The sequence below is a fragment of the Lathamus discolor genome, chromosome 2 (genome assembly GCF_037157495.1).
Source record: "Lathamus discolor isolate bLatDis1 chromosome 2, bLatDis1.hap1, whole genome shotgun sequence".
NCBI classification, from domain to species: domain Eukaryota; kingdom Metazoa; phylum Chordata; class Aves; order Psittaciformes; family Psittacidae; genus Lathamus; species Lathamus discolor.
In genome coordinates this window covers 70,124,019-70,141,671 of record NC_088885.1, presented here as the reverse complement: position 1 = coordinate 70,141,671, position 17,653 = coordinate 70,124,019, and the positions used below count along the sequence as shown (strand labels likewise).

Genomic DNA, 17,653 nt, shown 5'->3' with positions numbered 1-17,653 from the left:
ATGCTTCCATTGCAGTAACTTTCATCTGTTGAATTTGGGCTCCACATGGTATGTTAGCTCTTTTGCAGGAAATACCTGCAGCCAGACATAAGTTAACATGAAGTGCAATACTCTCCTGGGCCTGACTTTATCTTTTGGACTGCCAAAAACCTCTAACAGAGGTGTAGAATTTAAAGCAGCAATGACAACACAACCATCTACTACAAAGCAGAAATGGAAAGGATATGTATTTCAAAAAAAAGTTATTAGAAGAAGGAGAGATCAAAAGTATTTCTTTTGACTGACAGTTTTATCTCCATATTTGAATTACTGTAAAGGTACACTGTCAATAGAAGAAAGGATTATTTTTACAGTATCGGACCCACACAGCATCTGAACTCCAGACCAAGGCAGTGAATAAAGCCAAAGTGGGAAAGCCCTGGACTATGGCAGGGGAAGTAGCAGATGCCCACAACTCACATTGCTCTGTGAATAAGTTCATTCACAGTCACTGGCCATGATGTGCCAGACCATTGGGGTGAAATCTTGGCTCCTTTGAAATGAGTGGCAGGCCTCCCAGGCTCTTTAAAGGAATCGGGCATTTATCAGTGAGGTTTAGAAACATTTGGATTCAAGTTTCTGTATAGCTTTGGCCATTTGGTGTCTGAGCAGATTCAGATCTTTCTAGGTGCAGAGGGTAAATGGTTTTGCGTCAATGCCTTGCTACTGTTCATACTCACTTGAGGGGTACTTGTTACTTTATCATCACTTTATTAAAATATATCTATTACTGATGTTCTGTTTCTTTCAGATAAAACAAGCAACCAGTCAGCTAGATCTAGTTCCTGCAATTCAATATTCCTTAATTTTCCATAACACCGAACAACACTCTGCAGATGAAGGTGACCCTGGAAAAATGCTCTCTTACAGAACATTATTTCACTCTCTCTCATTTTGCCTTGAGCCTAGGTAATCTCCTATCCAGAATAATGTGGACCAACACCAAAATATTAGACTGCTTCTTACTGAGAGATGCAGTTTCTGTTCCTTGATCCAAAGGGCTTGGCCTGCTAGTTCAAAAGCAAACATTGAAGTACATTTATGTACAAAGTCCAGCTGAAACCAGTGAACAAAGGCATAAAATATGCCTATATATAAATGAAATTCAGATCTTTGGTAGTACACCCCTTATTCTAGTACTGCCATACTGCACCTGGTGTTAGCCTGCTACCACCAATGAAAGCAGGGATTGCCTCCAAGAACTAGTGGGTGGCTATGTCTTCTCCTGCTCTTAGCCACATCTGGTAATGACTAAACACAGTGTAGCTCCTGGCTACTGGTACTGTGTAGCAGTATTTCAGGAGTTATTACCTAAAACATAAACCATGTGATTGGTTTTTAAGACAGGTAACTGGGCCAAATAATAACTGGGTTATGAATGAGAATCAGTCCCAAAACAGATCTTTCACTTTCAGAAAAATCCAGGCTTTCCTTTTTTTTAATCTACATTAGGATGCAAAATTGAAATCTTTTGACATTCTTAGAAACAAAGGACTCTCAAAGCTAGTGATTTCTAAGGTAAAAAAAAAAAAAAAAAGAAAAAAATCAGCCTAACTTCTTCTTTCACCTTTGGTATAACCTGTGAGTGGTTTTAATTTCTATTGCAGGTAATACATCAAAGAGTAAAAAAAAAAAAAATAATCTATTGGCTTTCTATAAATGCAGTGCATTCATAGATTTCCCACAATAATGGTGTGTTCCTGTAAATACTGTGATTCTGCCTTGTTCACATTTTTCTATCTGAATAATCTCTCAGTGAAGATTTTGATTGCTTCTATTTATTGGAATATTTTTGAGTGGTAATCTGGATAAGTATTATTTCCTAGAAAGGCGATAGGTGGAGCAGCTTACCTCTAGGCCCAAACATATAGTCCACAAACTCATTTACTTCCCGGTCAAAAGATTTCAGGCTCTCCTAAAAAATAAAAACAGGCTATGTGACAAAGATGTTATCTCTTAGCTCACATAGAGAATACAGTTGAAACAGTCTAACAAAGAGCACGTCATGCTCAAGTATTTCCAAAGTACACAACATCATCATCTGCTGAAAAAAGCCCAAATCTCTATAAAAATTGATTTAGAGCAGATTGTGGTCTAGGTAACAGCAGAGGCCTTGTTACTGGAAATTGTCCAAACCAGAACTCTTGAGGAAGGGAAACTGAGGTTTTACAAATGAGTAAGAACAAGTATCACAGCAAACTCATCTGTTATGGATGTTGTTTTTACTTCAAATCTGCCTGGTTGCAACCAGCCCAGTGACAGAGCACCAGCTGAATATCTCAACGCTTTACTCTTAAAGAAGGAAACCTTTGCGGTGAGCCAACTAAGATTTCTCTAAATCAGGCACTGAGCTCTTAAAATAAAGCCTGTAATTGAACCCAGACCTCCAGTAATGAAGTTCAGGCCATGTAAGGAGGGAGGGAGGGAGGAAGAAGAAGGTTACATTACAGAGGCATTGTGTTTTGAGGTCTAAGTCAACAAAGCTGCTAAGCTGGCAGGCTTAGCAAGTTTGTGTTTGTGACTGAGTTGGGAGCCAAGCCGTGCTCAACAGAGTCTTTCCCTTAGTCGGATGTGGTGCCCACTCCAAAATATTTCTTCCCAGACTCCAGTTCTGGGCAGTGGCTTCCTGCATGCTGGTGCCTGAACAGCTCTTGGCCACAAGCTAGAGGACAGCCAGGTTCTTCCTCTGCTTCTTCCAACAATGCCCTCCTATGTTTGATGAACCAATTTCAGCACCGAGCAAATACAGCCAAGCTGAGAAGAAAGACACAGAGTGACACTGAGCATCTCCACAGCGCAAGAGCTGCCAAGGGCTGTGTGTGCCTCTGAATGACAGATATCTCCACGTCAGCCTGGGCTGCAGTCACCATTAGCGGATCTGCTTCATGAGTAAACCACACTTGCACCCTGGCAGTTCCAGCCCTGACTTCTGCATTCCCCAGATGAGGCTGGGTTGTGGTCTGCACAGCAAGAAGCTCCTGGTGCTCCCAAACCCATTGTGCTTCTTCTCCTACTACTTTTTGGTCCTTAGGATGTTCAAAGTGGACACATTTGTGTGAATACATGGCAGCAAGAGGTTTTGCAGCATCTTAGGCTATAGAGATCTGTCTCTGCAAGATGGTGCGGTGTTCATCTTATCTTAAAAAAAAGCAAAAACCCAAACCCAAACCTAGAAGTATATATATTGAGAGCTATTTAACAAAAAAAACAAAGCAGTTGCTCTGAAAAAGGAGAGAATAAAACATCATATTCATGATACAAAAAGATTTTTCATGCTTTGCAGCACTGAGGAACCTGAAATAGCTTTTAGGAAGGGGTCCTGACTACTGCCCCTGAAAAAAGGTGTTTTCTCTATTTGAGACAGTTTCCTCAGCAGCCTAAGGATGACTCTGTCATAGGAGGTGGCTCCATTTCCAGATGTAGGACCTGTGCAAAAGATCTGCTTCCATTTTTACTTCCTGGAGCTATGCAGTTTTTCTGCTATTATTTCATGATGATTGTATTGCCATTTGGGGAATGCCAGACTGCTGTTTGTCTGTGATATGCCCACCTGCTGCATTGATTTGAAAGGGCTACCCCGTGCTTGATGGTTTTGTGGTGAGACTTAACAGACTGCTTTAGAAAAGACACACTTATGTATTCAAGTGACTTGTAGGAATGAGCATACAAAGCTACTTGCTTTCATGCTTTTATAAATAAATTTTACATATCAAGAACAAAATAATAAACCCTGTATATTCCTTTTACATTAAAATACTGCAGACAAATCTATTCAGCTGCATTGAAATGGCAATTAGGGTCTGAATTCTTCCAACAGATGGAGGAATTAGAATTGTAGAATAATTCTTAAGGAGATAAAGCAGGATAAATACTTAAAGAACTAATATAATCCTGGAATCAAAGAATCATTTAGGTTCGAAAAGACCTTTTAGATCATCAAGTCTAACTGTAAACCTAGCACTGCCAAATTCGCCACTAAACCATGTCCCTAGCCACCAGGTCTACACATTTTTTAAAATAGCTCCAGGAACAGTGATTCCACCACTTCCCTGGACAGCCTGTTCCAATGCCTGATTACCTACTCAGTGAAGAAGTTTTTCCTAATACCCAGTCTAAACCTCCCCTGGTGCAGCTTGAGGCCATTACCTCTTGTCTTATCACTTGCTACTTGGGAGAAGAGACCAGCCACCTCCTCTCTCAATCCTCCTTTCGGGCAGTTGTAGAGAGCGATAAGGTCCCCCCTAAGCCTTCTCTTCTCCAGACTGAACCTCCCAGTTCCCTCAGCCATTCCTCATCAGGCTTGTGCTCCAGACCCTTCACCAGCCATGTTGCCCTTCTCTGGATCTGTTCCAGCACCTCAATGTCTGTCTTGTAGTGAGGGGCCCAGAACTCAACACAGGATACAGGCCAGGATGCCACTGGCCTTCTTTGTCCTCTGGGCATGAGCTGCTCATGTTCAGCTCTGTCAGCCAGTACTCCAAGGTCCTTTTCTGCCAAGCAGCTTTCCAGCCACTCTTCCCCAAGCCTATAGTGTTACATGGGGTTGTTGTGACCCAAGCATAGGGTCCCTCACTGAGCCTTGCTGATCCTCAAACAGTTGGCCTCAGCCCATTGGCTCAGCCTGTTGAGATCCCTCTGTAGAACCTTCCTGCCCTCAAGAAGATCAACACTCTCACCCAGCTTGGTGTCATCTGCAAAATGCACCAAGATTGCTTTTTGTGTAGGTTACTGTTATTGCTGATCCAGCTTGTGACAGCTGGCCTCTTAGACCTGGCTAGGATCAGCAGACAGAACGCTGATCAAATGAGCTGGTCTATAGTGAAATCTACCTACCTATGAATGTGCTTAAATGACACAGTGGGGACTTGTAGCAGCTCTCAGCTCCGTTCTGGTCTATCTTAATTAGTACTACATAAATTTAGTGCCTGGTTTGCTTTCACTGATTTGAGAGTAGAAATTTTTCTAGGCGGTGCAACAGAAGAAATAAATATACTTCTTAAGAATTTGCCTCCATTTTAGTTTTTTTACAGCACATCTTCATTTACAGGACCAAAATAGAGATTTATCAGATACAGATTTACAGGCTTGTTAAAGAAAATAGGTTTGTTTATATACCTAATACCATTACTAATAATACAAAAAAAATCCCAAGCTTACTGTAAAAAAGGTAGGTCATTTTAAGTGACTACACTTGTCATCTTCCTGTCAACACTGTTACCAGAGACCACATCGAATTTCTGGGTTTTAAAACACATCCTTAATAGTGCCTCTGGGCACATTAGATGCAAATGTCTTCCTCAACATGATCTGGTTTATTTCTGAAGAAAACCAAATAAAACCAGCTTGAACAAAACCACATGCTCAAACTCACTTCTCTCCGGCAAATCACTGTAATAGCCTTTATCAATGAAGGTATTTGAGTTACAAGGCTAAAGATTAATGTGTATTTCATGTTTTTCTTTCTGTTGTACAGGACATTGCTCTGGGTATCGGCAAGCCAGCATTTGGGCAGGATTTTGGACAGATTTGTGGAAGATTTATTTACCTACAGCTATGAAAAAGGCATCAGGTTGTCTGAGCAGATCAAATGGAAAGAAGGGACGGAGCTTAAAATAACATAGAGATCTCTAATGTGTTTCAACATTTTTGCAACAGAAATTGAAGTGAGTAAGTAGCAAAGTACACATACTTGATTTACTGTTTTCATGCTGATTGCACTTAAAATACTGTATGGAAGTCAGCAGGTATGGGAAAAAACCCACTTCTATACTTACTTGTCTCTGTTAGTGTTTGTCTTCATTAAGAGACCAATGTCCACTGGTTTCCTAATAGTTTTAGTAAAAGAAGTATAAGCTAATCAAAATTTTGTGAGGCTTTTTGTTTGATTATGCAGAATTTAAATGGCTTTCTGAAATAAACTTTCTATAGATGAGTAAATTGCATTCAGTCTCACTGATGCTATCTGAAAACCTTCTGGATTGGTATTGGGTTTTTGTTCTGTTTTTCATGCAAAAGCCCTGAACGTCATTCAGTATCTCAAAAATCCAAGATAATTTGTTTGTTCTTACACAGCTTTACAGAAATTATAATACTCTGTATAAAAAGAGATCTTATTTCAGGATTCAAACAAAAAAAAAACCCAGAAATGAGCACTACACTCTGTTTTCTGATACATTTCCTGGAAGCAAATGTGATTATTTGAAACAACCATGGTAGAAAATACATATATTAATAGTATGGTGATTTTTATTATTTAGATAGCAACTTTTCCTCAATTCCCTGAAAATTTCTGCTCCATAAACATCCAGCAACTGGGCAGTATTGGAATTAGTCTGAATTTATCAGCATGTTTAAAGAAACTAATTTTGATGCCTGCATCTCTGATGCTGATAGCTGACCAAAATTAGGGGCTAGATACATTACAAAGCTTTAATCAGCACACCTATGTTGCCAGATCTCCTAGTAAAAGCACAGCCCCCCTGACTGTGGTAAACTGGGCTGGCTAAAGGGCTCTTTTGCCAATGTAAGATACATCTGCGTGGGATGTTTTTGCTACTGTAGAAATCTCACTGCCTGATTCCTTCCCAACAAGCAGCATTGCAAAGCCAGCATAATTCTGTAACTGGATCTGTGCTACAAAGGCATGTAATGTGATGTGACAGAAGTGACCGAAGCCAAGCAGTACTGCAGCAAGGGTTCAGGTCCAGAGAGGTGCCCATATGTGAACAATGTTTGATAAAGCCCCTGTTCTGTGGAAAATAGCCATGAACATCTAGTAAAAAGAACTACTGATGACTCCATCTATAGTTATTCTTTTAAAATTCCAAGAATAGAGAGAGCTATATCTTTGTTTAGGAAACACAAGTTGTGCAATAATTTGAATTTAATGCAAAAAATCTCTGAAAAACATGATACAGTGGAGCAAAAGCAAGAGGGCTGTTCCAGCTTTAGCACAAAATAAAAAATGAACAGTCTTCCTAAGTTTCTCATTTCTAAAGGCTTTCACAATAAACTGTAAGCACTCCAAGAAAGAAATATGTTGTTATTGTTGCCAGTAAACTATTTAAAAGACTTCAAGACCAGCTTTGAAGGTAACAAAGAGTAACACTGCTTATAGTTAAGAAACATATTATTTCTAAAAGATTTCAGGAAGAGCCATGTCCGGTCTGAAAATTTATCTGATTTTCAATGTTTTTCAATCAGATTATATTTTATTGCTATTATTTTCTCATACTATGCCATATATGCCCCATTCTACAGCTAAAGCTTATACACATATATACAAGTAGATGTATACATATATACAAATGCCTGGATATTTTCCAGTTGATATTACCAAATTCAGCACTTTTTGAGACAAAAAGGGCAATAACTTTGCAGCTAGGAGTTATTTTTGCATGCATTTGGGAATACCAACTGCAAGTTAGCATCCTACATGAGGCTGGTAGCTTGCAGCCCTGCCTGTTATCTGACAAAGTTGGTGGGGGAGCTGATTCATCAAATAAGCTGGTTTTCTCTAGAGGGGTTTGAGAACAGCTCTCTGAACAGTGATTACAGCCAAAAGTGCTGAACATCTTCTCCTGTGCTGATTTAGTCACTGCAAAGAAAGCTGAGTTTATGATGGTGTTAATGAGAGTGAAAAAGGTAAGAGGATGGTAGCTGCAAAGGAAAGGGAGACTCACAGATTTTCGCTTTAATAGCTGGTCAGGTTGTACTACCTGCAAGAAAATGCTGTGTTTTCAGTGGATTCCTCAATAAGAAGACTGGTTTGTAATTTCTGACGTGAAAAAAATAATAGAAGGATGTAAAGTTTGGTAAAGAAAGGCACAACTAAATGCAGCCAGAGGTTTTATCTTCAGTAGTTACTGCATTTGACCTGTCTAGGTGGCTTGACTTTGAAAAATAGATTTGTTTTCCCCTGGAATATATAGTTTCTCCTCTGAACTGTGTTCATGTAACTTTGAAGTAAGAGCACTTGTGTCTAAAGGTTCTCTTACTTAATGGCTGTTTAGAGAAATTCACCATGTGGTTTAGCAATACCTACAGGAAAGTGGTAGGCTGCCAGCACTATCTGCACCAAGCCTAAAGGTTGGGCAGATTTGCCTAAGTCACCAGGAGTGTGCTAGATGATGCTGTTTACACAGGCAAACTGAATTTATTCAATTTCATCTTGATTTTAGTTCTGTATTCTCTCTACTCAAATATATCTTGCAAGGAAGAGTTAGATCTGAAAAGAGGTCTGGGGTGTAGTGTTGTGGTGCGGGATGCTAAGGTGCCTTGATGAGCTTCATGGTCCTAGGTGAGACATCTAAGCTCTCTATGCAAGGCACAAGACCTGGGTACCTGGCTGCCTGCCCTGTGCATTCAGGTGGGCTTGCAGAGGGTACAGAAGCTCCCTTTCTGGAGGGTGGTATCTAAGCTGTCTGCCTCCCCCTGCTTGTGACTTACAGCCAGTGGCTGTGTCTGGAGCTGGGTACCTACACAAGCTGTTACCCTTGCAAACAGACCCAAGGTAAGAAAGTGGTACCCATGTAAAAGCAGCAGCCAGCGTGCTAGGTGTTCCTGTGGTATTGCTGTTCACACCTGCCCCCTGTCTAATCTGTCAGCGGGTTTTCAGTTTGTGTTCTCATACTTAAAATGGTCTCTACCTTGTTGGAGGTGATTGCAACTGTTCAGCAGCAATCTTTCCTCTTGATAATACACCTCCATTCGTTGGGAAGTTATAAACAGGTCTCTTGGCAACTGTGTACCTAAACCAAGCTTCCCTGTGGTCTCCATATACCTCTGGTGAATAATGTCACCTTTTTCCAGTTCCACTTGTGGCTGAGAGAACTTTTTGCATATGTTTCACCAGCAAACAAGACTGGAACATTAAAGCAATAGAAACTGTGAGCCTGGGAAACATCCCTCCTCATTGCTCAGGGTGGAGAAACAGCAGAGAGTCCCAAACCAGCAGCTCCCATGGGCAGATCCAGGTGCTTGCACAGAGAAGAGTAATGGCAGAAGGGATTTGGCACATTTTCTGCTCAAACAGCTGTTGGCAGAAAGCCAACCCCATCCTTCATTATCTGTTCGTGTGTTATCTTCAGTATTTTAAATAAAGTGCTTTCCTTCTGGTGAAAGGGAAGTAGATGACCCTGAGGTTGAAAGACTTCCACATCCACTTCTAGAGTGTGAGTTTGGTTGGCCTACATAAGAGTCAGAGGACACAGCTCTTTTAACAAGCCCCTGCTTAGACATCTTATGGCTCCCAGAGTATTATTCTCAGAGAGCATTAAGAGAAATGGCGGCCTACTAAAGTCAACATACTTCAGGCTTTTCACTTCTGGAGAAATGGCACTAATGTTTAGTTTCCTTATGCCTCGGGCTTTTTAGTTTTTTTAACTCTAGGTCCCTTTTCCACTTGGTTTTGCAGTCCTGCTCAGTGCTACACACATTTATCCGATGCACAGGAATAAGGACCTAGGTGGAGGAATATCTTCTTTAATACTTCTGTCAGGACTCAAATCAAGTTGAAGCACCATCAACACCAAAGGTGAGTAAGCAGTAAGAAACAGAACAATTTTAACAAACACACTGTAAGTCTGTAAGCTATTTCAGACTTCAGTCTTTGCTTTTAGACTATGCAATGTGCTAGGAGTCAGAGAAAACACTAGTTTCTCACATAAAATAAGGTAAGCCTTATTTTATGACCATGCTACTGTCAGATCATATATCATGAGATGAATTGCTTTTGCAAAATTAATCAGCTCTTTGGTTTGTTGTTCCTGTTTTGTTTTTTTCAAGTGCAAGGAAAAGGAAATAGGAAGGTTTCTGCACTACAGTTGCAGGGGTTAGAATAAAAGTGATTTAAGAACCCATTAATATTTACTTGGTTTCTCCAAATCTATTCATAATTCAAGTACTTGAAAGCATTTGGCCTATTACACGTATTTTCATTCTTTTATCCTATAAAAGGCTGAGTGTCACATTGTCTCCAGGATGAAAAATTTCCTTTCTGGAATCACTGCTTTCAGGATTCTAAAATTTCCAATTCTTTTTTCTCTCTGTTCTTTACAATCATATTGAGTAATCACCAAAATAACACATGGTGATCACACTGCTCACAATAGAACTCTTCTGGCCTTAAATGAAGAGCAGAAAAGAAGGGTTGCTGCTGTGGCCCAATTTGCAATGTGTGTCAGTCATTCGCACTCCTGAGAACCGTATCTCTATAATCCATCATCTTGCTTGTTATCAGAATTTCAAAATGAAACTGTCACCAAAGCAGATCAGAGCAATCCTTTTAAAAGTAATCCTGCTCAATTCTATGTGCTACACAGGGGAACATCAGCTTAACTTGTAATTAAAGAAGATTTCTCTTGGGAGACCTCAGATGTGGCCTGTCAGTTCCCAAGAAAACGGTAGCAATTATTGACCTAATTTTTCCTTTGCTCTAAGAATCAGATTTAAAATGACAGTATGACCTGGGAGGGAGCATGATTCCTGTCAGTGACTATGTGACAAGACCGTATGACTGTAAGAGAATAAACAAAAAGGAAATGAGTAAAAAATGAAAGAGTAGGTAAAAATTTTGCCTCGTTTCTAATAGCCTGAGTGAATAAATAACTTTCTCTGGCAAAGCAACAATCTTTGGGAACTGGCCTTGGCTTGAATAAGAGAAAGTTTCCTTTGGAGCAGGAAAATCCTTAAGTTACAAGCAAAGAATCCTAATGAGGTTTTTTTTGGAGAGAGGCTAATTCTGTTATGGTGGCTTCCTTAATGGACTGTTCAGCTCTTGGTGACTTTGCAAGGAGTTGGGAAGACAAATCGGTATCAGAATTAATTTTACATCAGCAATATGCAAGCCTGCACAGCTTAACATACCTGTTTCCAAGCAACTAGACTGGGTAAAGGATGCCTGACCTAACCAATCTTTGTAATGAAAAAGCAGTATATCAATTCTCATTGTACTAGACGAAGACAGCCAGCTGCACTTTGAGGAGCATGGGAAAATAATTCTACCAGAGCACAGGAGGGTAATTACCATTTTAAGGCTTTGGATTTACCAGATGATTTGGGTTTGGAATAGAATATTTCCCCAAAGATGTGCCTGGGTGTACAGTGTCTGCCCAACATTTGCCATGTACACAACTACACAGTTTTTGCAACAAAAGCTTGCAGCCTAAATTTAGGATAAAGTTAATAAATAAGATGGGATAGGGAGTTAATGAAATGGCAGGGGAGAATTAGAGCAACAAGTCTGTGAGGCATCTCAGTTTTCTCAGTATGCTGTATCATGATTGTTTTGTTTTCCTTGCTATTTGCAGACAGATTTTGTTGCTGCTGAGAAGCTGATTTCCTAAGTTGGTATAATGCATGCAGGGCTTTATTTTGTACTTGGCGTACGTGTTTGGCCATTTTTCTGGAGAAAGCAACCAACACAGACAACATACCCTTTCTAGTACTGTGAAAATCTCTTCATTTTCTACTGTAACAAACTTCAGGATCCAAGTTAAATAGAGGATCCTAAGCCTCTGCACAGGATCTCATGGCTTGTTAGACAATGAACCTTAAAAAAACCCTAAACACCAAACGCAAGAGCTCTGGCTTTCCCACAATCCTGGCAGCGCAGGAAGACAAAGGGCACTCTATGCCCAAGAAGTAGGTTTCTTGGTTGCAGTCCCAGATGTCTGCAATGTAACGCTGCGTCCCCGTGGCGGGGATTAACATGCAAGGGGCTGCTTGCCCCTCCTGTTACAGGCAGGGAGGATCAAAAGGGATTTCTAAAACGTGTTCCCTGGCTGGGGCTCCTTCCCACTGAATGGTTTTGCCTGAGTTTCTTAAACAGCTTGTGTTAGTGATGAGAGGGAGCAAGGCACGAGTATCTGAAAACCTGCCTGGGTAGCATTTCTGGCTCCTCTGCGTAGAGTAAAAGTGGAGCCCTGTGGTTTTCTTTTTTAAATACATTAAAATAAAATATTAATATAATAAAATATAAACATAAAAATAAAGCCTTAGGGTTTTTTCTTTATGTCTTATTACCAGACAATTTTCAGCAGCCCTTCAGAAATCTCTATGTCAGAAACTCAACTTGTAAAATATTAACTAAATAATTGTTTAATTAAGTCTTTCATGCAAAGCTAATTCCCTTTATAGGCACGCTTTTGCTAAGGACAGCAGTGGCAGAAGATTAAATACAGGCCTATGAAGCACATAACAGAAACAAAAGACTGAGCTGCTGGAAAACTTGACAGCTATATACATATACGTTATTCAATACCTGTTTTAAACCAAGTCAGGATGTATAAGGTAAAATGGACTTTGTGTGTGTGTGTGTATATACGTAATGCTAAAGGTACTGTACATAAGAAAATAAATGCAGTACACCTAACTGTGTACTATATACAATGTACTATATACAACAGTCAATGTATTATGAATTTCTGACATTCACTACTATTAAAACTATGTTCCTGAGGTATTTTAAAATTGCCATAAGTACTGAATGCATCCAGAAGAATGTTTTAAGTATAAAAACTTCTGTGAGAAAACAGAGAAATATAGCATAGGATAACTTAGTTTTTCTGAAAAAAAAATAATGTTCCTGTAAATACTTTCATCCTTGTGAACAAAACCATCTCCAGCTTATGCAGTCACTAAACTGCACTGAACTCTTGATGAGCATAAATAAAAACCAAATCGGAGCTAGAGAAAGCTAAAGAACTGTTGTGTTTTAGACACCACGAGAGTTGTTATGCTGGCTGGAGAATTGGGTTCCAGTGCATCAGCTTCTTAGCTCTGCTTTCCTGGGATGGGAATACCACCGTGGACTTCTTGGCAGCGCTGGCTGTATAGCTATTGAGGATTTCAGATAAACTCTGGATAACTGAAACTATCCAAACAGAACCTCTTAAAATAAGTTATGCAAAGCTCATGTGAAGAGCCATGCAGGACACTGACCTGCAGCAAAGGGATGGTGCTGTGTGACTGGGAGCAGTAATCTCATCTGCTGGCACAGCTGGAACAGGAGCAGACAGATGTTCATATACTTGGTTGGCTTTCATAGTGACTTTTTTAGCATATATCTCCCAAATCAAACTCCTTTCATCCTGCATTTTTACTGAGCTAAACCACAGAGTTTTTGTTTTCATAATTTATATTTTCTAAAGATTACAGTCATGGTTCCAAGCTTTTCACTGCCTCAGTAAAACTAGAATTACATTTAAAAGGAATATTATTATTATTGCTGACCTCTGTAGAGTTAGAAAACCAAGAAAGAAGAAAGTGGGATTAAAACCCACAAAACCAGACCTGTAATAATGCCTGTGTGTATGTTTTGTTTCCAAACCCCTCTACTGAAGGTCTTATTTAATCCTCATATAAAGCTGTTGAGTGAGATGAACTCTGCCCAGCTGTATTTCCTTTGTAAAAAAATGTCCTATAAACATTTAGTCAAACTGGGCTAGCTACCTTCCCAATGTATCAAAATCTAACCTGATATACACCCTGGTAACCTGCTGAAGTTATTGAATTGAATTATAAACCAGGACATATTCCCATTCCCTTGACATATGGTAACAGACCTGGAAGTAGCAGGAGATTGACTGGGGGGGTGTGGGGTGTGAGGGTGTTCATTGCATAGTCATAATCCAGCACGTAGGCGTAAATGCAGCACTGGATGCTGAAGAGACCAGCAGAGCTTCACATGGGTGTGATGGTCCAGACTCACTGTGGACCCACTGCTGGGAGCGGAGCCCTTGTATTTTAGTTTCTCTTCAAAACTTGGAAACAAGGAAACTGGCAAAGTAGCTTAGTGCTGCATGTTACTCTTTGTGCATGTGTGTTTTCTTTCAGTTGCTCTCTGTTCGAAGACTGGTAAAATTGGTCATGTTTTAGTTTGCTTTAGCCACATCCTTAAAAGTAACAGTGCTGAGTTTACAGATTTGTTCTTGTTCTTAACGTCTGGGTGAAAGAAATCCGGTTGTGATTATTTGCCCTTTAGAGAAATGTGATTTTCTTGGTTTGCAGCCATTTGCTACACCATTTCTTGTAGCTGCTGCCCAAATGCATAGACCCTTTACTGAATCACTTATAGGAATGTAGGTGGAAAAAGGGGAAGGAAAAGAATGGAAGAGGAGGAGGTGTCTGTAGCATGCTGCTCTGGATTAGAGTCCAGATCCCGTCTTCTAAGGTTTCAGCCTTAATCTTCCACCACACGCAAAGCCTTTCAATTTCGCTTTGAGGTCATTACCCATGTACTAAACAGTTTAACTGCTGTGTGATGGACGCAGGTGCAAAACTCAGTACAGAAAGTTTTTCAGTTGGGGAGTTAGAATTCACTCTGGGAAGGAAACCTGTGGTTTTAGGTCAAAATACTTGCTTATAAAATTTAATAGCTGTACGCTAAACTTAAACACATTTCAAGCTTACAAGTTTTAATTGTTCTTTATCTTGTAATTTATCATTTGATGCTAGATATTGCTTACAGGTAACTGCTGGTTTAAAGAAGAAAAGTAAACCCAGAAAATTCTAAGATATGCATGTCACAATACTTAAGTCTATGGAAAGAAAACATAACTAGAAGACATTCAGTGCTTCAATGGGTATGCTGGTCTTGCAAAACACTATGTGTCTTTGTGATTATGTCCAGTATTAGAAGATCGGCTTTCTTAGTAGAGGCTTCTCACACAGCTTTCTTCATCATTCAGAGGCTTCTTCATCTGACAGGATCAGCCTAAGCTGACCTGTAAAATCAAGTGTCATTGAAGCTCGGAATTTCCATGTGACATAACATCTACATGAGAACTGCGGTAACTGCCACACCTGTCTTGGCTGATTTAATCATTAATTGATTCTTAGAGCAAAGAGCCACTATAAAGATAGAGATGGTGTGGAAAAAGATTGGTTCCCTCCATGGTTAAGTATCGACGATGTTCAGCTCTGCCCTGTAGTGGACAGATAGCACGCAGAAGGAAAACAGTTGCTGGCAAGGTCAGCTTGAACTGTCTGAGACCTGATATACATCACAGGCACCGATCAGGTACCTCTTTCCAGAAAATGAATATCCTCATGAGCTCAGGTTTCCATCAAGCGAAGTAGATGCTCCAAGTCCCTTCAGTTTTGCTACCGTTTTAAAGAAGGGAAAGTGTCACTTCTTTAGCACTAAATCTGTGTTATTGGCAATTGCTATTCGAAGAGATGACAGCTTCTTATAAGTAAATTCAATACATACATTTGGTTTACAGGACAAGTTAGAAACAGCATTGATGGCACCTGCAGCTGATTTAAATATCACTACAGATACCCTTAAAGACAGATAAAATGGGAAAGGTCTATCCTCAAAAAAAAAAAAAAAAAAAAGAGGGTTGGGGGCAAAGAGAAAAACTAACTAGCATACACAGAATAATTATTGCCCAGCAAAACATGTTGTCAGACAGAAATAGCAAAGAGGTAATGGTGGTAAATCTAGCTATTAAATAGAGAATTAAGGTGTTACAGATAAAAAGGAGTGACAAGAGACTTTACCCTGGAAAACAGACTATAGCAGGAAACACACATCTCTGTTTAAGTCTGTGTGATCTGTAAATGTGCTGAGGGGGCAAATGTGGGATAGCTGTGAGAGTTAAGTAAGCAGGTAGAATAACAGAATTGCAAGTATTACTGGTTTTAAAGAAAATCCATCTATTTGAAACAATTTCATTTAGGAAGATGCTTAGAAACCAGAATGTCATGTCTGAAGATGTCCTTTGGTACTTTTCCCAGCTGGGTATAATCACTGTGTTATTTGAGAGCTCTAAGTGAATTGAACACTCGTTCTGCTATGCACATTTCTCCTTTGTCATTTAGACTCAGTTACCTGCAGTATTAACCTGAAGATCTGGAGCAGCTGGATGTTGATCAAAACATATCCCTAACTGGCTTATTGAATCAAGTGCAAGATCATTTCGGGTAACAAATTCTCAAACCTTTTCTAATTCTGTATTGATGCACGAAGCATCATAGGTGTTTAATGATCTCACTTTGCTTTCTGCAACACAAATGCCCATGTTGTGGTGAGTACTTTTCTATTTAGAGCAGTATTGCTAATTTATGTGGCATCATGACTTCAACAATATTGTATCTTCTTCACTTTAAACAGCTTATTGCATCCACTGAGAACTGCTGAGACTCACATTTGCAGTGTCTTATCAATGCTGCTCATATTTGGAGGAGGAGCACTGAGGGGTGAGGAGATGCCTTTCAAAAGGAACAAGAGCCCTGCATTTGCTGAAGAGTAGGGGACTCCTATGGCTTTGTTGGTTTCAGCTGATCAGGATGTTCATCATCCTACTGAATGCTCAGGAGTGGTGGAGTATCTTTGAGTGCTTGCAGCACACATAGAAAGTTTCAAGCAAGACCTAAAGATTAACAAGACAGAACTCTGAAATATTTATACTCTTTTAAACACACAAAAAAGCACTCGGAGACAAAATGGGATGGTGCTGCACTGTTTCCCTCCTACACCCATCCTTGTGACATTGTTCTTTGGTTTGGCTTTCAACTTTGCACCTTCCCATCAAAACGCTTTCTGATCTGAACTCTGGCATTTCCCAAAGGTGTCTGGCAAACAGAAGGAAATGACTTCTCACTTGATGAAAAAGAAATTTTTTTTTGGGAGGGGAGGCATTAAACATAATCCTGAGGGGATATTTCAGTGATACCCAATTTGAGATAAAATTATGCTATTAATTTAGTAAGTGTAAGTGGGGGAAAAAAGTGGTGCTTTTCCCTCCAGGGTAGAATATGGGGGATAGTTGTGAGAATTTCCTTTTAGTTATTGTAAGCAAAATAACTCTAATCTAGTCTTCCATCTTTCAAGGATTTTTTTGGCAGACATTATTAAAATGCAGGCTTACAAGGTCTGCAGCAGTAAGGAAGAAATAACTGCATTAAAACAGAAAGGTTCTCAATATTGCTTTTCCGCATGGAATGGGAAACTACTGATGTTTTGCAGAGGAATAAAGCTAAATGCTACCTTTTCTATTTCCCTGCATAATTTGCCCATTCTTGAGTCAAGTTTCAAACGTGTTTCAGCACCAAGAAATCACAAGTTGTATCTCAGCCTTCAAAGGGCAGCATGAACATCCTGTGATGCTTTTGACACATATCAGAAAAATAAAATTCAAAAAAGAGAGGAGATGTAACTAACCTCCTGCTAGGGGTCTGAGAATTGACCTCAAAGGAAAGACAGGTCTGAAAACGGAACACAATGCCACAAAACTAGATGTGTGATATACCTGACTTATCTATTCTGGGGGATGGACTGATTCAATGCTAACTTCTCATGGCTCTTAATCACCGAGCTTCCAGATAAAGCCAGTAGCTCCAGTATTTGAAGTGGAAAATTTCCAAGGATGCTTTTGAGGGTGGATCCAAAATCTTGTAATACCTTTTTTTTTTTTTTTTTTTTTTCCCCATGAAAGGACCTGATTTTGGGGAAGATATTTGGATTTCTTAAGTAACTCATATAAAATAAAGTGTCAATTAAGACAGTGATAACTGCTGAAATTGAAGCCACCTGCACACAGGCAAGTTAAAAGACACCTCTTCTGCTTTCAGCAGCAGTAGAAGGTGGGAAGAAGAAAGGAACCTA

General features: G+C 39.7%; 1 protein-coding gene across 1 annotated transcript in view; it reads right to left on the bottom strand.

Annotated features, from left to right (window-relative positions):
* ELOVL2 (ELOVL fatty acid elongase 2) overlaps positions 1-17,653 on the bottom strand; it is a 41,367-nt gene that overhangs the window by 17,139 nt on the left and 6,575 nt on the right. Inside the window, exon 2 of the mRNA XM_065669287.1 lies at positions 1,891-1,954. Coding sequence (XP_065525359.1) covers positions 1,891-1,954 — 64 coding nt within the window. The remainder of the gene's footprint in view (positions 1-1,890; positions 1,955-17,653) is intronic.